This window comes from Chiloscyllium plagiosum, unplaced genomic scaffold, assembly GCF_037043375.1.
Source record: "Chiloscyllium plagiosum isolate Xiang-an unplaced genomic scaffold, Cpla_swu_hap1 HiC_scaffold_50, whole genome shotgun sequence".
NCBI classification, from domain to species: Eukaryota; Metazoa; Chordata; class Chondrichthyes; order Orectolobiformes; family Hemiscylliidae; genus Chiloscyllium; species Chiloscyllium plagiosum.
In genome coordinates, this window is record NW_028270188.1 from 46,131,031 (window position 1) to 46,155,302 (window position 24,272).

The window sequence follows — 24,272 nt, forward strand, 5'->3', positions numbered from 1 at the left end:
CTTTTTTTAAAATTGCTAATATGTTAATCGAGTGTAACACAACAGTCGAACAGGGTTGGAGATGGAGAGAAACAAGATGAACATGGCTTGTGCTGTCCCTTACAAAATCAGCTCCGATTCCAATTACCACCTGTCTTATTTAATTATCTCATCGAGCACATTACATGCTACAACTGACATCTGCTCTTAGGGGAATGAATAAGAACAATTTTGGTTCCAGCTTCTCATTCCAATCCAGTGATCTTTGGTGGAAAATGTCAGATAAGGATAAGATGCCTTTAGGTGTGATATTATCACGGTTAAAAAAACCTGATGATGCTCAGTGTTTGAGTTGAGTGATGTACTGGAGGGTATTTAATCCCTACGGATTTCTATCTATCTCCACAAGGAATTAATGCCTTCAAGAGAGATGGGAAGAGATGAAAATTACTTCATAAAGGATCTGACATTCTGTTCAAGTGGAGTTGAGGATAGGGAATCAGCCTGAAGGATGTTCACTTATTAATGAACTTGGATTTCCAATGTTATTGGACTAGAAACTGGTTGAGGAACCTGGCGTGCACCAGAAGAAAATGAGGGCAGATGCCTGTTCAAATCGCTTTTCCCCTTTGCTAAAGGATGGTGGAACTCAGGTTCGGGATTGAAGACAGCACTGTTCCATGTAAAAGAGCGGTGATTGATTTCAAAGATCTTTATATAAGCAGGATTCAACTTGAGACCTGTCTCTTTCATATTTACCAACTTTTTATTCATTTTATAATTTGGTAAACTCTGTATTCTCAAACTGTTTGGAGAATATTTCACTTCTAACCAAATAATTTTCTGGTAAATAGGATATGCTCAAATCCCATGGTATCAGTCGTCTTATCCTTTCACCAGTGGAGAGCAGGCAAAGGACAATTGAAGCTACATGTTATTTATCCATATGATAATGCACAGATGTAGCACATTGAAACTCAAAAGTACAATGAGTTATTTTATAACAGCCAATTGCAAATGATTTCCTTTAACTACATATGTCATTTCCAGTGACATGTATGAAGATTTCATCATTTTAGAAATGCTTCTTTAAAAACTTTCAAAGGTTTTGGAGATAGTTGACTTGTCACCTCTCTGCAGAAGAAACTCCCTTGTGTTGGATTCGGATATTACTGCAGTGCCACTTAGACTGAGTTCTCCACGTATTTATCAACGTCTGTTCTTTGGTCTGCCATCTAGACAATTATTTCACTGCATATCTCCTAATGACTTGTCTTCCTTGTTGTAGCTATTTGTTATTTGCAGAGTTGCTGCTGATCTGCATTTTGATTAGACCAACTGGTAGAAATCAAAGGGCTTTTTTCAAGGTTTTGGTCCAAAACTTTAAGCTGCTGTAGCTTTTCATTTTGGTCGGCTGCATGTCCTTCTCTGATGATTGGCTTTAGAGAATTGTGAACTGCGTCACGGTTTTGTAATGTTAATAAGTTGAGTTTTGTGACGGGACATATAGGGAGACTTTGCAGAACTTTGAGAAGATAAAAAAGGCCTTCCGTTTGAAGAAAAGTAGGCAGATTTCAAAGCTCTGCTAGAATTAGGAGCCTTGTTTATCTGACTGTGGGAAAATGTTTGGGGTTTCCTCATCATGGAATTAATTTTAGTGGGTTTGTGGAGAAAGTTTGGTGGCCTTCTGTATTTAAGGGTAATAGGAATAGGATCATTAGAAGGATCTGGAGACCTGTTAGGGAATGGTATCGATAACCTTCTGTTAACAGGAGCTGTTAGAGAGAGATTACGAGGTTTTAATAAATTCCTATTGATAAGGGTATTTGGAGAGTTAATACGAGGAATCCATGGTATTTGTTCTTTAACAGGAGTAATGTAAGGGGGTTGAACAAAAAACACCGAGGTTACTTTATTCACAGGAGCATTTGGAGTGGGATTGTGAGAAGGTGAAATTCTCCTATGTAAGACGACAGGTGGAGTGGGCAGAGGCATAGATTTCCTATTCTCAGAGGCAAATGGACTGGGATTGTGAGAAGGGTTTGATTTCCTATTGACAGGAGTATTAGGAGTGCGACTATAAGAATGGTTATTTGTTCGCCTGTTGACAGAGATATTTGGAGTGGGACTGTAAGAACGGTTTGTTCTCCGATTGACAGGAGTATTGGGAGTGGGACTGTAAGAACGGTTAGTTGTTCTGTTCATGGGGGTATTTGGAGTAAGATTGTAAGAATGGTTTGATGTTCTCCGATTGATAGGAATATTTGCAGTGGGATAGTAAGGACGGTTTGTTGTTCTGTTGACAGGAGTATTTGGCGTGGGACTGTAAGAACGGTTAGTTGTTCGCTTATTGACAGGGGTATTTGGCGTGGGACTGTAAGAATGGTTAGTTGTTCGCCTGTTGACAGGGGTATTTGGAGTGGGACTGTAAGAACGGTTAGTTGTTCGCTTATTGACAGGGGTATTTGGCGTGGGACTGTAAGAACGGTTAGTTGTTCGCCTGTTGACAGGGGTATTTGGCGTGGGACTGTAAGAATGGTTAGTTGTTCGCCTGTTGACAGGGGTATTTGGAGTGGGACTGTAAGAACGGTTAGTTGTTCGTCTGTTGACAGGGGTATTTGGCGTGGGACTGTAAGAACGGTTAGTTGTTCTATTGACAGAGGTATTTGGCGTGGGACTGTAAGAACGGTTAGTTGTTCTATTGACAGGGGTATTTGGCGTGGGACTGTAAGAACGGTTAGTTGTTCTATTGACAGGGGTATTTGGCGTGGGACTGTAAGAACGGTTAGTTGTTCTATTGACAGGGGTATTTGGCGTGGGACTGTAAGAACGGTTAGTTGTTCGCCTGTTGACAGGGGTATTTGGCGTGGGACTGTAAGAACGGTTAGTTGTTCTATTGACAGGGGTATTTGGCATGGGACTGTAAGAACGGTTAGTTGTTCTATTGACAGGGGTATTTGGCGTGGGACTGTAAGAACGGTTAGTTGTTCTATTGACAGGGGTATTTGGCGTGGGACTGTAAGAACGGATAGTTGTTCTATTGACAGGGGTATTTGGCGTGGGACTGTAGGAATGGTTTGATGATTTTCTATTCACTATGGTTGTAGTGGGATTGTAGGAATGATTTGAAGTTCTCTTCTTAATAGAATCTGTTGGGTTGGGAATATAAGACGAATTTGAAAATCTAGTTTTAGAAGTGTTTTGGTTATGAATTTCATTAAACCCTGGAATCTGTTGACCATTTGAACCACTCAGAATTGTTGAGAATGTTCTATTCACAGGAGTAGTTGGAATAGGATTGCCAGAAGGTATTGAAGTTTTCTTATTCACAGGGGCAGCTGGAAGTTTATTGTGGGAAGGTTTTGAAGTTTTCTTATTCATCAATATAGTTGAAGTTGGCTTGCGGGAACCCTTTGTAGATAATCTATTCACTGGGGTAATATGAGTGAAACTGTTGGATGGTGAAAATCTATACTTAGGGACTTTTGGAGAATGAATTTGATATAAGTGTCGGGTTTTTTGATGCATGGGAGACATTTTATGGTGTTCTTGGGGAGGGGTTGAAGGTTTCCTATTTGCAACAGCAATTAAAGAGGCAACATAAGGGTTTGAAGCTTTATTTGTAAGTACTTTTGGTGAATATTCATGATGAAACTGTACGACTTGTCTATCACCCAATGTAGGTTGAGAAAAGCTATTTGAGAACTTAGGGGTTACCATATTCACAGGTGCATTATGGCTAAAAATATGAGGGCTTATCGGAAGTCTGCTATTTTCAGCAGCAGTTGGACTGGGATAATGGGAAAGGATTGGTGAGGTATTTTTACGGCGCTTTGAAGGATGAGTGTAATGAAAACGTGGAATTTGTCTGTTTGTAGCTTGAGGAGGAACAATGGACACCTTTGGCGATACAATATTCATAAAGGCAGTCGGATTGGGATAATGTGAAGGGTTTGGTGAGCTATTTTTCTGTATATTTGGAACATGAGTGCTATGAAATTGTGGAATTTGTCTATTGGTGAGAGTATCTTGAGGAGGAAAAATGAAAACTTCTGGAGATACTGTATTTATAGAGGCAGCTTGGCTAGGATAATGTGAAGGGTTTGGTGAGCTATTTTTCTGTCTATTTGGAATATGAGTATAATGAAAGCGTGGAATTTGTCTATTGGTGAGAGTATCTTGAGGAACAATGAACACCTTTGGCGATACAATATTCATAGAGGCAGTCGGATTGGGATAATGTGAAGGGTTTGGTGAGCTATTTTTCTGTCTATTTGGAATATGAGTATAATGAAAGCGTGGAATTTGTCTATTGGTGAGAGTATCTTGAGGAACAATGAACACCTTTGGCGATACAATATTCATAGAGGCTGTCGGATTGGGATAATGTGAAGGGTTTGGTGAGCTATTTTTCTGTAGAGTTGGCGCATGAGTAGAATGAAACTGTGGAATTTGTACATTCTTAATATCTTGAGAAGGAACAATGAAAAACTTTGGCAATACTATATTCGTAGGGGTAGTTTGACTGGGATTAGAAGGGCTCGGTGAGCTATTTTCCTGGATATTTGGAATATGAGTATAATGAAACTGTGGAATTTGTCTATTAACAGTATCTTGAGGAGGAAGAATGAAAATCTTTGAAGACACTATATTCATAGGGGCAATTGGACTGGGATTATGTGAAGGGTTTGGTGAGGTATTTTTGCGCATATTTGGAGGACGAATAACTTGGTGCTGTGGAATTTGTCCATTCGAAACAATAGTCTGGGGAGTGACAAGGAAAACCTTTGACACTACTGCACTCGTAGGGGCAGTTGGACTGAGATTACTTGAAGGGTTTGGTGATTTATTTTTGTGGATATTTGGAGGATGAGGAAGTTGATGCTGTGGAATTTGTCCATTGATGAGAGTATCTTGAGGCGAAACACTGAAGATCTTTAAGTATGTTATATTTGCAGGGGCAGTTGGACTGCGATTATGTGAAGTGCTTGGTGAACTAGTTTTCTGGATATTTGGAGTATGAGTATAATGAAAGTGTGGAATTTGTCTACTCATAGAAGTAATTTGAGGAAGAGCATTGAAAACCCTTGTGGATACTATATTCAGGGGGGCTGTTGAAGTGGAATTGTGTGAAGATTCTGAAGATAGTTTTTTCCCAGGGGCAGATGAGGTGTGATTATGGGAAGATTTGGAAGCTCGCTTATTCCCAGAACCAGATGGAGTGCGATTATGGGAAGATTTTGAAGATCGCTTATTTCCAGGAGTGGATGGAGTGCGATTATGGGGAGACTTCGAAGTGCGTTTATTCCCAGAACCAGACTGAGCACGATTATGGGAAGGTTTTGAAGATCTCTTGCTCCCAGACATGGATGGAGCACGATTATGGGAAGGTTTTGAAGATCTCTTACTCCCAGACACGGATGGAGCACGATTATGGGAAGATTTTGAAGCTTGCTTATTCCCGGATGCAAATGGCGGAGTGTGCTTTTGAGAAAGTTGTAAAGATCTCTTATATTGAGGGGCAGAATGTATGTGACTGTGGTAAGGTGAAAATCTTGTATTTACAGTAATAGATGGTGTTGGAAAGTGGGAAAGTGAAACTCCATCTGGAGTATCGATATGAGGAAACCATGGGCTTTGTCCATCCATAGGATTACCCTGAAAAGGTCCAGGCAAAAGTGTTGAGGGTGCTGTATTCAGATGAATGTTTTGAGGAGAAGCAAGTGAAAGTTTCATGTTTTCAAGATTATGAGGGTATGATGTGGGTCCTCCATTCATAGCAATATTTTGATTTAGACCGTGGGAAAGCACTGATGATCTTTTCAAGAAAGCATTTTGAAAAGCAGGATGGAAAACTCTTGATAGAATTCTGTTCCTAGAAGGATTTTGACTGGGCCCATGGAAAGTCACTGGAGAGATTCTGTTAAAAGGATCCTTATGAGGACTGAACAAAACTCTAGATTTTAAATTTTTGGATGCATCTTGAGTAGAACTGGGTGGAGATACTGAAAAACTGAAATTCATTGGTTCATCGTGTTTAAGGGCTTGGGAATAAATTGAAGAGCCCCTAATATTAGAATGAGGAGGTTCTGGAGAAGACTTTTTGCTAAGCTGAGATGTTTGATTATGATTGTGGGAAATCATTGATGACTTTCTACTAACATATGTATTCAACTTCGGCATGTAGTGAGAAATTGAAGATTTATTATTTACAGGAACCTTTTGCATAGGACTTTGGGATAATGTTGAAGGTTTGTTCCTGTGCAACATTGGTGTGGATATTCTTTGAGCAGGAATATGAAAGGACATTGACAGTCTTCTATTCAGAGAAGCGTGTTGGGTAGAAGTAAGGAAAATCATAAAAGATTTGCTATTCAAAGCAGAATTTGGAGTATGATTGTGAAAGGAGAATATCTGCGTCCCACTTTGGGGCACATTTTGTTTCGGCCTGTTGGAGGATGTCAGGGACCTGCTATTCCTAATGATGCTTTTCCCATTTGATGCAATTACATCAAGTTGTCTTAATGCATTTTCAAGGATACCTACATCATTTTCATTGGGATTTCTTCGAGAAAACTCTTTTTTGGTTTCAATTAGAAGATTTTCCAGCTGCTGCACATTGGGCTCCTCTGATGTTGAGTTTGATAGCCCTTTTAACAATTTATTTGTATGTTTCAGCTCCTCTGTAACTTGTTTTTGACCTAGGATATTTTGGCTATCCAAGAAGCTCATGACTATATTACTCTGTGTCTCTCTATTAGGCAATCCCCTCTTTTGTTCAGCATGGTCATACTTGAGACTTCCATTATGAATGAAGAGACCTCTGACTGATCCTTCATTCATTTCATTAATCAACCCCTGGCTTTGCTTTGGCTGCGTTGACCCTTGTTCTCTTTTGAAAGGTTTTTTTTCCAGTGTTACCTCTTTAGTAGTGCTTTGAGAAGTTTCTTCAGAAATTTCATTCTTTTCAGTCTTTGATAGTATTACATTCAACTGATCTAAGGCAGCTTTGATATTATTTATGTCATTCGTGGTTGGTTTTCGTTTTGAGAACTGCTTGTCCAAATCGTTCATTAAATTTTCAAGAGAAGGTAAGTCAGAATTCTTTGTGATCTCTGGTAGACCCTGTGACAATCCCTGATTATCTTGCTGTGCTGATCTGTCTACTTTATATTGTTGCCCTAAGGATAGCTGATTATGAGAAGGAATGCTCGTTACTTGTTCACTGATTAAAATTGGATTAAATATATGTTGATGGTGAAGATCTCCTTCAGGAATGATCAAACTCCTGAGCAGTCCTCTCTGGTGATTAGTTCTTGTATTTTCTGTGGTTGAGTCATTTTTTGGATGGATCTGTTGATTAATTTCTGTGTCATTCATGGCTAATGAGTGGCTTTTTAGAGGGTGAAGGCCTCCTGATTGAAGCAAATTTAGTGCAGTATTAATGTCACCCATGGTTACATTATGGCTTGTGGCTGGACTGTGTGAGCTATGTTTCTGAGATACTTTGGTAGTGGTGGGTGAGCCACGCCTTTGAGAAGGTTTGGTTACGGTAGATGAGCTATGATTCTGAGATTGGCTGGTTACAGTATGTAAATCATATCTCTGTGGTGATTTGGTAGTGGTAGTTGAGCCATGGTTTTGAGATGCTTTGGTTGTAGTTGGTGAACCATGTTTCTGAGGCAATTTACTTGTAGTAGGCGAGCCATGTTTCTGAGATACTTTGGTTGGGGTGGGTAAGCCATATTTCTGAGGTGATTTACTTGTCGTGGCTGAGCCATGTTTCTGAGATACTTTGGTTGGGGTGGGTGAGCCATGTTTCTGAGATACTTTGGTTGGGGTGGCTGAGCCATGTTTCTGAGATACTTTGGTTGGAGTGGGTGAGCCATGTTTCTGAGATGGCTTAGTAGAATAAGGTGAACTATGCTTTGGAGATATCCCAGTTGGTGTGCCTGAACCATGTTTGTGAATTGGCTTGTTTGGAGTTGGTAAGATGTGTTTGTGAGATCCTTCTGTTGAAGTGAAAAGGTCAATTTTCTGAGATCCTTTGACTGAAGTGGATGAGACGTGTTCTTGAAGTATGTTGGTTGGTGTGTTTGAGCTACTATCTTGCTTAGATGCAGTAGTTGACATGGAAAAGGCATTTGGCTGAGGAACTGTAGCTGACATGGAGAAATCACCTTTCTGAGGAACTATGGTTGACGTGGAGAAACTACCCTTCTGAGGAACTATGGTTGACATGGAGAAATTACCTTTCTGAGGAACAATGGTTGATATGGAGAAATTACCCTTCTGAGGAACTATGGTTGACATGGAGAAATTACCCTTCTGAGGAACTATGGTTGACATGGAGAAATTACCCTTCTGAGGAACTATGGTTGACATGGAGAAATTACTTTTCTGAAGAACTGTAGCTGGCATGGAGAATTCACTGTGGTGAGGAACTATGCTTGATGTAAAGACATTATTTTGCTGAGGAACAGTGTTTGACATGAAGGCGGCATTGTGCTGAGGAAATGTATTGAACATGAAGCCATTGTTGAGAGGTGCTGTGGTTGACACGGGGAAGATATCTTGCTGAGGAGCTGTACTTGACTTGTAAAGGTTATCTGCCTGGGGAGTTTTGGTCGACTTGGAGAATTCATTTTTCTGAGGTCTTTTGGCTGAAATGGAGAAGGAATCTTTCTGAGGCGCTGTGATTAGAGAATGTGAGCCATATTTCTGAGGTTCTTTTCCAGTAGTCTTATTCAGAGTTGACAATGTTTGGGAGAACTTTGCAGTTGGAATCACATCATTACTAATGTGCTGAATGCTCTCAATTATGATTGACTCTTTCATTGAAAAGCCTGGCTTCAACTGGTTTGGGATATATTCTGTTTCTTTTTTCTGCGTGGGAGACTCTTTCGAAGCATTGGGAAGAGTATTAAGCATTGTTTTAACAAGACTTTCAAATGAAGAAAATTCTTTTTCCTGCTTAGAAATGTTCTTGTGAATTGGGCCTGTTGACTTTTCGACCTGAGAGTGCCCACTCATGGTTTGTTCATGTGGGTAACTAGGGCTGCCTCCAGACTTTTTACTGACAGCTCCTTGGTTTTTCTTCCAAGAAGCCTCCTTTGATCCTTTTTCATTAAGTATTTTTTTACAAGTTGTTTCTATTTTGTTCCTTGTATCTGATGCTTCTTTTTGTGTCCTGTGAGCTTTAAACTTCAAATAGTCCTCAAACATTTGGTAAAAGAGCTGCAGTTCTTGTTCTACATCAGATGGAGCATGAGGGGAATCCGCTGACTTTTCCGCATCAAGATCTGTGCCCAAAGCTTCAATGTCCAGATAAGGAAGACTATCACCTCTTATATTGCCTTTGTTTTGTGTCACATAAGGATCACTGTGCTTAGATTGATCAGATGTAGGTTGTAAATGTTCTTCCTTAGCTGTGTTATACATCAGGTCACCAGTGTCTTCTAACATTTTTTCCAAATACAATGGCATAGTTGCATTTTTCACGTAAAAGTCAAAAATTATATCACCGAGTGATCCACTGTCACGTCTGAAGCGCCTCAAATCTTCTGGAACTATATCAGAAAGAAATACAGGTTCAGTTTTCTGCCTCTAGATCAAGTTAAAGGTGAATCCAATTTTATTTTCAAACTAATCAACAATTAAATACTTGATGCCTTTCACAACTCAGGAAAATTGCATCCTTGGGTCAGTTGTTAATTTTAACTTTCATAGACTTGCTTACTCATAGACTGATAGACATTTTTAGCACAGGAGGCAGCCATTCAGTCCACCAGTCAACAAAAGATTTGACTCTACACAACCTTTTTTCCAACATTTGATCCAAAAGACCATAAGATATAGGAGTAGAGCTCGGCAATTCAGTCTATTGGGTGTGAACAGGGCAGATAGATTTCTCAACTCCATTCTCCTGCCTTCTCCATGGAATCCTTGATTCCCTTACTAAGATTCTTGCTTAGATTTCACAGCCCTCTGCAGCAATGAAGTTCACAGATTAACCACCTCCTTGGCTGAGGAAATTCCTCCTCATGTCAGTTCCAAACAGTTGTCCCTTCACTCTGTGACTGTGCCCTGTAGTCTCTCCTATTAATGGAAACATCTTCTCCAAGTCCACTCTATTCAGGCCTCTCAGTATTCTGTAAGTTTACAATGAGAACCACCCCCCCCCCCCCCCTCATCTTTCTAAACTCCATTGAGTACAGACCCAGAGTTCTCAACTGCTCTTCATATGGCAAACCATTCACCCCCAGAATCATTCTTGGATACGTCCTCTGGAGCTCTTCCAATGCCAACGTGTCCTTCCTTAGATATGAGGCACAAAACTGCTCACATACATCCAAATGTGGTCTGACTATAGCCTCTGCACCTGCGTTCTAATCCTCTTGAAATCAATGCTACCATTGCATTTGCTTTCCTAACTGCCAAGTGAACCTGAATGTTAACCTGAAAACGACCCTGAACTAGAACACGTCTTTTTGTACTTCCAATTTCCAACACCTTTCCCAGTTTAGAAAATAGTCTCCAATTCTTTTCTTCCTACCAAAGTGCATCTGTAAACATAGCAACAATATCCTCAGTACGTTAATCCAGATCGTTCATGTATAATGGAACTAGTTGTGGACCAACACTGACCCATGTGGAACTCTACTGGTCACCAGCTGCCATCTGAAAATGTCCTCTTTATCCCCACTCCCTGCTTTCTGCCAGTCAACTGAACTTTTATCCATGCCAGTACATTGCCCCTAACATCATGGGCTGTTATTTTATTTAACAGCCTCTTGAGTGACATCTTGTCAAAGGTCTTCTGGAAGTCTAGATAGATCACATTCACTGGCTCTCCTTTGTCTAACTTGCTTGTTATCTCATAGAATCCCTACTATGTGGCAGCCAGGCATTTGGCCTGTTGACTCCACAGCGATCCTCCAAACAGCATTCCACTCAGACCCATTGCCCTACCTCATCTCTGTAACCCTGCATTTCCCATGGCTAACCCACCGAGACTGCATATCCCTGGACACACTATAGGGCAATTTAGCTTGGCCAATCCAACTAACCTGCACAGGGTGGCACGGTGGCACAGCCTCAGGTGACTGACTGTGTGGAGTTTGCACGTTCTCCCTGTGTCTGCGTGGGTTTCCTCCAGGTGCTCCGGTTTCCTCCCACGGTCCAATAGATGTGCAGGCCAGGTGAATTGGCCATGCTAAATTGCCCATAGTGTTAGGTGTATTAGTCAGGGATAAATGTGGAGAGATGAGTCTGGGTGGGTTGCTCTTTGGAGGGTCAGTTTGGATTTGTTGGGCTGAAGAGCCTGTTTCCTCACTGTAGGGAATCTAATCTAATCTATTGACTGTGGGAGGAAACCCCGCAGACACGAAGAGAATGTGCAAACTCTACACAGTCAGTTGCCCAAGGAAGCAATTGAACCTGGGTCCCTGGCGCCGTGAGGCAGCAGTGCTAAGCACTGAGTTACCCTTCCACCCTCAAATAATTTCTTTGAAGAATTCTAACAAAAATGACGTCCCCTTAACCTAGCTGTGCTGACTCAGCCCTATTGCCTTAATCTCATCATTAATAATGGATTCAAAATCTTACCAATGACTGAGGTCAGGCTAACCAGCCCATCTTTTCTGTCATCTGCCTCCTTCCTGTCTTAAACATGGTGTTATGTTAGCCATTTCTCCATCCTCTGGAACCCTCCCTGACTCCAATGATTTGTGAAAGAGCACCACCAATGTTTCTACAATGTCCTCAGCTATCTCCTTCAGAAATCTGGGTAGTCCATCTGGTCAGGATGATGAATCATTCAGACCTTTCAGTTTCCCCAGCACCTTCTCCAGATGAAGGTTACGACACTCATGTCTGCCCCAACTCTCTTGAAGTTTATTAAAGAAAAGTCCCTATCTCTCCTCTATCATTTTTTTGTTCCCCAGTGCTGCTTCTGTAGCCTCATTTTCCAACAGTCCAGTGTCCACTCTTGAATCTCTTTTATGTTTCTAAAACCACTCCTACAATATTCTTTTACATTACTACCTAGCTTAGCCTCATATTTCATCTTCCCCCACACCCAATTGATTTTTAGTTATTCTCTGCTGGTTTTTAAAGGCTTGCCAATCTTCCAGCTTTCCACCAATCTTCACCACACTATATGCTTTTTGTTTTGCTGTCAGGCTGTCCCTGGCTTCCCTTGTCATCCTCCCCTTAGTATGTTTCTTCTTGCTGTGAAGGTGCCCAGTGTTTTACTGGGGTGGACAAAGTCCGAGGTCACACGACACCATGTTCTTATTAGATTAGACTAGATTCCCTACAGTGCGGAAACAGGCCCTTCGACCCAACCAGTCCACACCGACCCTCCGAAGAGTAACCCACCCAGACCCATTTCCCTCTGACCAATGCACCTAACACTATGGGTAATTTAGCCTGGTCAGTTCACCTGTCCTGCACATCTTTGGACTGTGGGAGGAAGCCAGAGCACCCGGAGGAAACCCACGCAGACATACAGACCAACAGGTTTCTTTGAAATCGCAAGCTTTTGGAACGCTGCCGCTTCGTCAGGTGAAAAAACAAAAGATATTCCTTCTTCCTTGGAATGAGGTTTTGCTGCGCTTTGTGAATTACCCAGAGAAACCCCTGCCATTGCTGTTCCACTGCCTTCCCTGCTAGGGTTAGGTTCCCCTTCCAATCAATTCTGGCCAGCTCCTCCTTCACATCTTTGTAGGTCCCTTTACTTCATTGTGATACCATTCCATCTGATTCCATCTCCCTGTCAAACTGCAGGGTGAATTCCATCATATCATGGTTACTGTCCCCTAGGGGTTGGTTCACCCGAGGCTCCTGAATGAAGTCAGCCTCATTACATATGACCAAATGCAGAACTGCTTGATCCCTTGTGGGCTCGACCACAAGCTGCTCTGAAAAACTATCTTGTAGACATTCCACAAATTATTTTTCTTGGGATCTGCTACCAACTTGACTCTCCCAATCCACCTTCGTATTGAAGTCGCCCATGATTATTATAATCTTGCCTTTCTTACATGCCTTGTTTATCTTCTGATTTATTTTCTTTCTGACTACTTTTCCATTAAGGTTCCTCAACTCTACCCGTATAGATTCTATGCATTTTGACTCTGTATCACTTCTTGCTAATGATTTAATTTCATTTCATATAAACAAGACAATGCTGCAAGCCCCCACCCATCCACTTGTCCTTTCGATAAGACTCATATCCTTGGCTATTTAGGTTCCAGCCCTGATCTCCTTGCAGGCACGTCTTTGTGATACCCACAACATCATATCTGCCAATTTCAATCCTTGTTTCAAGCTCACTCACCTGGTTTCATATACTGCATGCATTTAAATAAAACACCCTCAGTCCTGCATTGACCATGCCCCTTCTCATAATTGTCTCCTTATCTGTTGTGCCAGAAGTTAGACCCCTAACCCTTTCCATACGCTCTGTCCTCTTAATTGTTTTGGAAAATTTAATAATCTCTGCTGAGCCCTCCCCCTCCCCCTTTAATATTTTCCATAATTTTCCATGCGTCTAAATCTACCCCTCACTATTTAGTTGAAAGCCCTATCCACAGCCCTAGAGTCATAGAGATGTACAGCATGGAAACAGACCCTTCGGTCCAACCTATCCATGCCGACCAGATATCCCAACCCAATCTAGTCCCAACTGCCAGCACCCGGCCCATATCCCTCCAAACCCTTCCTATTCATATACCCATCCAAGTGCCTCTTAAATGTTGCAATTGTACCAGCCTCCACCACTTCCTCTGGCAGCTCATTCCATACACGTACCACCCTCTGTGTGAAAACATTGCCCCTTAGGTGTCTTTTATATCTTCCCCTAAACCAATGCCCTCTAGTTCTGGACTGCCCGACCCCAGGGAAAAGACTTTGTCTATTTACCCTATCCATGCCCCTCATAATTTTGTAAACCTCTATAAGGTCACCCCTCAGCCTCCGACACTCCAGGGAAAACAGCCCCAGCCTGTTCAGCCTCTCCCTGTAGCTCAGATCCTCCAACCCTGGCAACATCCTTGTAAATCTTTTCTGACCGCTTTCAAGTTTCACAACATCTTTCCGATAGGAAGGAGACCAGAATTTCATGCAATATTCCAACAGTGGCCTAACCAATGTCCTGTACAGCCACAACAGGACCTCCCAACCCCTGTATTTAATACTCTGACCAATAAAGGAAAGCATACCAAACACCACCTTCACTATCCTATCTACCTGCAACTCCACTTTCAAGGAGCTATGAACCTGCACTCCAAGGTCTCTTTGTTCAGCAATATTCCCTAGGACCTTACCATTAAAGTGTATAAGTCCTGCTAAGATTTATTTTCCCAAAATGCAGCACCTCGCATTTATCTAAATAAACTCCATCTGCCACTTCTCAGCCCATTGGCTCATCTGATCAAGGTCCTGTTGTAATCTGAGATAACCTTCTTCGCTGTCCACTACACCTCCAATTTTGGTGTTATCTTCAAACTTACTAACTATACCTCTTATGCTCACATCCAAATCATTTATATAAATGGTGAAAAGTAGAGGGCCCAGCACCGATCTTTGTGACACTCCACTGGTCACAGCCTCCAGTCTGAAGAACAACCCTCCACCACCACCCTCTGTCTTCTACCTTTGAGCCAGTGTCTATGTCCAAATGGCAAGTTCTCCCTGTATTCTGTGAGATCTAACCTTGCTAACCAGTCTCCCATGGGGAACCCTGTCAAACGCCTTACTGAAGTCCATATAGATCACTTCTACTGCTCTGTCCTCATCAATCCTCTTTGTTACTTCTTCAAGCAACTCAGTTAAGTTTGTGAGACATGATTTCCCACGCACAAAGCCATGTTGACTATCCCTAATCAGTCCTTGCTTTTCCAAATGCATGTACATCCTGTCCCTCAGGATTCCCTCCAACAGCCTGCTCATCACCGACGTCAGGCTCACTGGTCTATAATTCTCTGGCTTGTCCTTACCACCCTTCTTAAACAGTGGCACCACGTTTAGCAACCTCCAGTCTTCCAACACTTCACCTGTGATTATCGATAGAAATATCTCAGCAAGAGGCCCAGCAATCACTTCTCTAGTTCCCCACAGAGTTCTCGGGTATACCTGATCAGGTCCTGGGGATTTATCCACTTTTATGTGTGTTTCAAGACATCCAGCACTTCCTCCTCTGTAATCTGGACACTTTTCAAGGTGTCACCATCTATTTCCCTACATTTTATATCTGCCATATCCTTTTCCACAGTAAATACTGATGCAAAATACTCATTTAGTATCTCCCCCATTTTCTGCGGCTCCACACAAAGGCCGCATTGCTGATCTTTGAGGGGCCCTATTCTCTCCCTAGTTACCCTTTTGTCCTTAATGTATTTGTAAAAACCCTTTGAATTCTCCTTAACTCTATTTGCCAAAGCTATCTCATGTCCCCTTTTTGCCCTCCTGATTTCCCTCTCAAGTATACTCCTACTGCCTTTATACTCTTCTAAGGATTCACTCGATCTATCCTGTCTATACCTTACATCTGCTTCCTTCTTTTTCTTAACCAAACCGTCAATTTCTTTAGTCATCCAGCATTCCCTATACCTACCAGCCTTCCCTTTCACCCTGATACTTTCTCTGGATTCTTGTTACCTCATTTCTGAAGGCTTCTCATTTTCCAGCCGTCCCTTTATCTGCGAACAGCTGCCCCCAATCAGCTTTCGAAACTTAAGTGATTTGCCAGGACCCTGGTTCCAGCATGATTCAGCCCAGCCAGAGCCCATGGCCCTATTGATAGACAAGTGTTTAAATACTATTTAAATGCTGCAAGAGTTTTTGACTTAAGCAGCCTTTCAAAAAGTGAGTTCCATGGGACTCCCATTGTATGAGTCAAAAGTTTGATCTTCAACTCTTTGCCTATTCTACCTCTCATCTTAAAATTGTGGCTCTAAAATGGACAAAGTGCCTTTCTATCCATCTATGCCCTCATAATCCTTGATATCCCTCTCCAGCTCTCAACTTCTACTGACTCAAGGGAAACAGTACCAGCAGTACCAACCACTGAGCCACTGCTATCATATGGTGACCAGAACAGCAAGTAGTATTCTAGTTGTGGCCCAACCAGCCTTTTAAAGAGTTGCAGCATAATCCTGTTGCTTTTGTATTCTATGCCACGGCTAATAAAGGAAGCTATCCCGCATGCTGTTTTAATTCACTGACCATGGTATCTTCAGAAATCTGTGGATATAAACACCAAACGTACCTTCTGTCACTAAAACATCCCACTCCCAAAACCCTCTGGATCCAATGTGCCAGTCTGCCTCAGTTCCCGTGGGCTCTTTCTTACTTGACCAGTGGACCTGATGGGGAAAGTCCTGCTAAAGTCATATCAGATACATTTTCCTCATCAACACTCCTGATTACTTTTGCATAAATTTGACCAAATCTGTGAAACAAATTAACAAATTCATGGTAACTATCTCTGATTAAACCATATCTTTCCAAGCGCAGATATATTCTGGCCCTCAGAATTCATTCTAATAACTATGCCATGAGTACTTGACTGTCTGGTTTAATCTTGCCAGGTCTATCTCTTCCTCTCAGCTTTTTTTTTATTACTTTTTCTTTCTCTCTCTCTCTCTCTATATATATATCGAGAAGTGCTATCATACAACCAAAAGCTTTTCCCACCAACAAATCACCTGGCAATTTCCTCTATTGGCCACCACCATTGAGTCACCCTTTCTTTCTAATTGATATATTTGCATGTGAAGGCCATTAAGAGCAGTGCAGACCATGGAAGACAAGGGAGACAGACTCAATCAAAAATGGAGTTGGAAGGGAACATAAAACACTCTATCCCTCCATAGAAATCAAGAGTATTATAGGCACCATCTCCAAGGACACCTGGGCACAAACATAACCACAGAAGCTTCCTCCCGTGTTCAATAATGAGTCTTTAATGGTCCTCCAGTCCTCTGGCAGCTAACCTGTGACAGGGAGGATTTGAAAAAATACTGTCAGGGCCTCTAATTAAACTCCTGCCTTGGTTTCCTCAAAAGCCTTGGATACACAACATGCAGCCACTCTCAAGGCTGCTAAACCCAGTAGTTCCTCATTATTCTCTATGCTAATTTCTTTTAATATTTCACAGCCTTTCTCCCTGATGTCTAAACCTGTGTCCTCCTTTTCCAATGTGACGACTGACTGATTATTGTCTCCATTAAACAAGAGTTGTTAAAGCAATATGGGACAAAAACAAAGATAGGATACAGATCAACTATAATCATTTTGAAAGGCAGAATCAAAGTGAGAGGCTAAATGACTGACTCCTGTTTCCATCCTGCCTAACTATAGTACTGTACTCTGAATTTCCCCAAGACCACAAGATTAAGCTTTAGTTAGGTTATTTGCAGTTAATTAACTGAATATGGATTACACACTCTGTAAGTTAACTGAATTGGATTGTTTAGTCCGGTAATGAGCTCAGTGGTGATGTTGATATTGTAGAAATGTCACTAGCCTAGTAGTTCAGAGACCTGAGACACAAGTTCAAATCTCATAACAGCAACTGATGAGATTAATTTATAAAATCACTTTGAAATCTATTCTGTGCAATTGTGATAGTAAATTACATAAAACCCTTCTGAATCACTCATGTCCTTTAGGGAAGGAAATCTGTCATTCTTACCTGTTCTGGCCTACAGGTGACTCCATACCCACTGCAATGGTTGACTCTTAACTATCCTCTAAAATAGCCTAGCATACGACTCAAACTGCTACAGAAAAGTCATAAGGAATGGCATCAGTAGATATTGACCTAAAAAGCAGAGATGACAATGGCACACTCTATTCTGTTGATCCTGCAAATCTTCTTGCTCACATCCAGGGACTTGTGTCAAATTTGGGAGTGCTGTCCCATGTACTATTCAAGCAAAAGCCTAACACTGTTATCCTTACAGAATCGTAACTTGAATCCATCACCAATATCCCCCTCTCCATATACCCTGACCCACCAGCAGGACAGATCCAGCAGAGTGGCAGCACAGTAGTATACAGTCAGGAAGGAGTTGCCCTGGGAGTTCTCAACCTTGCATTCCCACTATTAAAGACATGAACTTTCATAGCATCAGACCAAACATGGACAATGAAACTTTCAGTTGATCGCCACCAGCTGATAAATGAGTATGCCTGATGGGTGGAAAGTGTATAGAATGTCCTCGAGGTGGAGAATCATAGAATCCCTACAACGTGGAAACAGGTCATTCGGCCCATCGAGTTCGCACCGATCCTCCAAAGAATATCATAAACAGGCCCACCCCTTCCTATCCCATAACCCTACATTTCCCATGGCTAACCGACCTAGCCTTTATATCTCTGGACATTATAGACAATTTAGCATGGCCAATTCGCCCTAACCTGCACATCTTAGGACTGCGGGAGGAAACCGGAGCACCTGAAAGAAACCCAAGCAGTTGTGTGGAGAATGTGAAAACTCCACACAGACAGTCGTCCAAGGCTGGAATCAAACCCAGGTCCCTGGCGCTGTGAGTTGGCAGTGCTAACTACTGAGCCAACATGCCACCCACTGGTTTCATACAGTGGTTCTGTCATACCAAGGATGACACAGTTAGCCAAATCCTGAAGAATTACAGGCCAGTCTGCAGGTATTAAGAGAACCAACAAGAGTGGAGTACCTTATCGCAGATGTTTGTTGTCATGACAATGTAGATTGGAGTGACCACTAATTAGTCCTTGTGAAAGTCAAGTCCCATCTACAAATTAAGCAAAATTGAGAGTTCTGCAGGCTTTCTCCTTAGATCTGCAGATCACATGCCAGAGTTCAGCTAATTCCGTTCACTCCACATCATATCAAAGCTGGGTGAAGGCACTTGATACTGCAAAAGCTATTAGCCCCGACATAATTCCAGGAATAGTACCAAAGACTTGTGTTTCAGAATTGTCTGTGCTCATACAGCTACAAAAATGGCTACTATCCAGCAATGTAAAAAACGATCAAACAATGCCTCAAACACAAAAGGACAACGGCAGCATATACATGGCAACCTCATCACCCAAAGGTTTCCTTCCAAACCATGCACCAACCTGCCTTGGAACAAAGACATTTGTACAGAAAATTGGTGAGATCACATCTGAAGTACTGCGTAAAGTGTGCTAACTGATCTCGATCATGCAGCCAGTTAATTAGCTGAATTGCATTTTGCCCAGTTAAGAAATGAAATTGGATTGTGTGGTAAATTAATTAGCTGGGGCTAGTTTCGTAGAACAATCAGAAAATGAGGTTGGTTATTTAAGTTAAAATAGGTTAAGCAGCCATTTAATCAGGTGAACTTGATTGTGTCTTTTTAGCCGATTTGATTTGGGTACTCATTTTTTAAAATTCACTCATGGAACATGGACATCATTAACTGGCCAGTATTTATTGCCCTTGAGAAGGTGGTAGTGAGCTGTCTTCTTGAATCACTGTAGTCAATGTGCTGTAGGTTGACCCACAATACCCTCAGGGAGGGAATCCCAGGATTTTGACAACAGTGAAGGAACAGCATTATATTTCCAAATCAGGATAGTGAGTGGCTTTGACAGATATTTGCAGGTGGTATCTGCTGCCCTTGTCTTGCTAGATGGAAGTGTTTGTGGGTTTCGAAGGTACTCTCTCATGGTGAATTTCTCCAGTGCATCTTGTAGATAGTACACACTGTTGCTACTGGGCATTGGTGATGGAGGGAATGGCGATTCAGAAGGTGAGTTACTTACCACTATATTCACAGTCTCTGACATGCCCTTGTAGCCACTGGGTATATGTGATGAGTCCATTTAAGTTTCTGGTCAATGGTAACCCCTAGGATGCTGATAGCAGGGAATTCAGTGATGGTAACACCATTGCATAAAACAGGGCAGTAGTTAGATTGTCTTTTATCGAAGGTAGACAATACCTTGCATTGGTGTGGCACAAACTTTAGTTGCCACTTGTCAGCCCAAACCTGGATATTGTCCAGATCTTATTGCATGTGAACATGGAATGCTTCAGAATTTATGTCGTCGTGAATGATTGCACAATCATTGGCGGACATTTCCACTTATGACCTATGATGGAGGGAAGGTCATTGAAGCAGCTGAAGATGGTTGGGCATCAGAAACTACCCTGAGAAACCCCTACAGAGATGAGCTGCAGCTGAGATGACTAACTTTCAAGAAAATATGTACCAGATATGATTCAACCAGAAAAGGGTTTGCCCTCTGATATCTGTCATATTCTACTAACTTGCAGGAAATTGGATGTCCCAGGGCAGGTTGGGATGTCTCTGTTCTACAGGTAGAATGTAAGTGAATTTACATTGCTATCCCTTGCCATTCAGAGCCATTTACTTTGTTATCATCTCCTATTCAGAAATCAATAAGAACATTACAGTTGGAACTCTGACTGCACCCTATACTGACAAAAGAAACGATTCACAACAGATTTGACCATTAAGGGATGATTTACCTTACACTGTTTCTGGAGATAATGTGGTCACTGCATTGTATCTTCAGTGACATGTGACTGTGGGGGAGTGACTGAGGATTGTCTTGTGGGCGTCACTGACTGTGATGTAAAGATTTTGTATAAAGGAAGGTCAGTTCCCTTTGTTCACAGACACCTCTTGACACATTTCGCAATCATGGCGAAGTGTGTTACGAGTTTCTCCAAAGTTTGTACTGTATTTGCTTAATAAAACTTGGCTGTTGTTCACAGAAGTTGGCATATTGCAGTTGCATCAAGAGTGTAAGAATCTCAAGAGAAAAAAGAACTTAACAATCCCCATTAATTCCAGTTTTGCTAGGGCTCCTTGATGCCACACTTGGTTGAAAGCTGTCCTTGATGTTAAGTTCTGTCACTCTCACCTCCCCTCTGAAATGTAGCTCTTTTGTCCATGTTTGAACCAAGGCTGTAATGAGACCAGGTGCTAAGTTGCCCTGGCGGAACCCAAACTAAGCAGATGCTGCTTGATAGCACTGCTGATGACCCCTTCCATCACTTGACTGATGATTGAGTAGGTGAAGTGGTAATTGACCAGGTTGGATTTGTCCTGCTTTTTATACAGGAATATAATCTGGGCAATTTTCCAAACTGTTGAGTAAATGCCAATGTTGTAACTGAACTGGAATAGCTTAGCTAGGGGAGCAGCAATTCTGGAGTACAAGTTAGCAGTACTAATGCTGGAATGTTGTCAGGGCCAATAGCTTTTGCAATATCCAGTGTATCCAACAGTTTCTTGATAGCATGTGGTGTGAATCGAATTGGCTAAAGACTGGCATTTGTGTTGCTGGGGACCACTGGAAAAGGGTGAGATGGGTCATCCATTTGGCACTCTTGGTAAAGACTGCTGCAGATCTTCTGCACTGATGTGTTGGTCTCTTCAATCATTGAAGTTGGTGATATTTATGGTGCTTCCTCCTCTTCCACTGCATTGTTTAATTGTCCGCTACCATTCATGACTGGATGTGGCAGGACTGCAGGGCTGAGGTTTGATTCATTGGTTGTGGGATTGGTTAGCTCTAACACTTGCTGCTTGTGTTGTTTTCAGAATTGAATTGTAGAGCCAGTTAATTTGCTGATTAAGGAGACTGTTAATTAACTGAATTGGTTTCTTGAGCCAATTAATTCACCGAAATAGTTTGTGGGTCTTGTTAACTTGCTGCAGAATTAGTTAGAGGGTTGAATTATCAATTTATTAGGATTATTGGCTTGTTTTCTTTTCTAAATCAGGTTTCAATTGAGATCCCAAACTGACTCCCAAGTTCATGGTTTTTAGCTGTTATAAAAAGCTGATGGTTCAGTGGGTTTAGCTATCACCCTTCATCTCTGGAATCCAATTTTCAATCAAGTCGAGATTCATTGAGTGAAAGTTTATTGTCTCCGCTGTCTGTAAATTAAATTGCTTTCGGCAACCTGAGTCAATTTCTTGTAACTATAATTTTGCAAGACAAATGTGTCCAGACCCCTGCACAAATCACTTACTGAAGCTTACGTAAAAACAAAGAAAAATGCTGACATAGCAAATCACTGCATTGGTTCAATACAGATGCTCGTGCAAGGTTGGGGCACAGTAGCACACAGTTGAAGGCATAGCTAAGCATTTTCATTTTGATGAGGAGGCTTTACTCTGCAAAAGTGGGAGAACTTTCTTGTCGTAGGATATTTGAAGGATGACTCTGTTTGCTCAAGGAATCCTCTCAAAAGTGCAAGCTTCAGGTTCTGACAAGGCTGCACATCTTCCATAATCATCCTGTACTGGAATTGAGACCAAACAGGTCCATTGGTTCAGCAGGACGTAATGAAGTAACCAACCAAAATACAAGTGAAGATGGAAGCATACAGATGGTAGCAGAAGGCCATTCAGCTCCTTGAGCTATCCATTATTTGATAAGATCATGGATCTTATGTCCTGTCTGTCTTCCTGTAGCTTTTGATTTCCTTGTTAATCAAGAATCAATGTAATTCTGCCTTAGAAGTAGTCAGTGACCCTTCTTTCATTGCTCACTGGGGAAGAGACAAATGGCTTTCTGAGAGAATAAAATTCTCCCTATCTTCATCTAAAATGGGAGGCCACATCTTTTTAAAACTGTGCCCTCTAATTCTAGTCTCTCTCTCAAAGTAACATTCTTTCAGCAATTCCCCCCCCCCCCCCCCACTTCCTTATCAAGTTTCCTGAGGATCATGTATAATTTCAATAAAATCATCTGATCCTTCTCAACTGCAATGGATACAGGCCCAATCTATTCAATGAATAAGGAACTACTTAATCTCAGAAATCAGCTGAGTGAACTCTGAACCTCTTAAATACAAAACTATACACTGTAATCTGGATATGGTCTTGCTACCATCCTGTGCAATTGTAGCAAAACTTCATTCATTTAATATTCAATTCCCCATGCAATCAGTGACAGCATTCTACTTCCCAGTCCCTAATCATTTGTAATATTTGCAGACTATCTTTTTGTAATTCATGCACAAGTTCATCCATATCTCTCTGTACCTGACAGTTCTGCAGTCTTATTCCATTTAAATAATTTGTTTTTCTATTCTTCCGGTCAAAATGGATAAGTTCACACATTGTACATGATCTGCCATTTTTTTTCTCCACTTAATCAAACTATATCTCTTTGCAGACCCCTTATGTCCTCTTCATAACTTACTCACCTATCTACTGTTTAGATTAGGTTAGATTCCCTACAGTGTGGAAATAGGCCCTTCAGCCCAACCAGTCCACACTGACCCGCCGAAGAGTAACCCACCCAGACCCATTTCCCCTCTAATGCATCTAACACCATGGGTAATCAGCAAATTTACCTACCATATGTTCAGTCTTTTCACTCAATTCATTATATACATTAGAAATAATTGAGGCCCAGGACTCTTTTTTTCTCTCTTCTTGTCTTTCCCCACACTACCGCCTAACTGCGGTGGTGTTTATTTTCCCCAGCACCCATGGTGTGTGTGTGTGTGTGTGTGTGTGTGTGCAGGTGTGAGACACAGTGAGAGACACAAGGTGCACAAATCTTTATTCAGTTCCCACCACCAGGAAGAAAGGAAACACCCGAGTGGCCAGTGACAAGCAGTGCCCTTCTCAGAGGGAATTGCTGCATTACCAAACAGTGAAGGAGAGGGCAGGGATTAAATCAAAATAGAGTTGGAGGGGGAAATAATACACTCCACTCCCTGCTTTGCCAGGGTGTCGGTGGTTACCGCGTGCTCCTTCTGCAGGAACACCCAGGCTCTAATGTAACCGCGGAAGAGGGGCAGGCAGTCAGCCCTAACGACCCCCTCCACGGCCCGCTGCCTCGACTTGTTTATGGCCAGTTTGGCCATGCCCAGGAGCAGACCCACGAGGAGGTCCTCTGACCTACCCTCCCCCTTCCACACCGGGTGCCCAAAGATCATATCTCTATTACCTGCTTCCTGATAGCTAACCAATCCTCTTTAGTAACAAAGACTTTAAGCTAGTTAAAGAGGGGGAAAGCTCAGGAGAGGTTATTAATATTTCCATAACAAGTAATAGGACAAGAGTATGGAAAGGGTCAGGTGGCACGGTGGCTCAGTGGTTAGTACTGCTGCCTCACAGCACCAGGGTCCCAGGTTCAATTCCAGCCTCGGGCAACTGTCTGTGTGGAGTTTGCACATTCGCCCCGTGTCTGTGTGGGTTTCCGGTTTCCTCCCACACTCCAAAGATGTGCGGGTCAGGTGGATTGGTCATGCTGAATTGCCCATAGTGTTAGGTGCA

General features: G+C 42.0%; 1 protein-coding gene across 1 annotated transcript in view; it reads right to left on the reverse strand.

Annotated features, from left to right (window-relative positions):
- Window positions 1-722: 722 nt before the first annotated feature.
- The window catches only part of LOC122544733 (uncharacterized), a 50,668-nt gene continuing 27,118 nt past the window's right edge, over window positions 723-24,272 (reverse strand). The window contains exon 4 of the mRNA XM_087985129.1: window positions 723-9,548. Within this exon, the coding sequence (XP_087841255.1) occupies window positions 1,441-9,548 (8,108 nt within the window). The 3' untranslated portion in view covers window positions 723-1,440. The remainder of the gene's footprint in view (window positions 9,549-24,272) is intronic.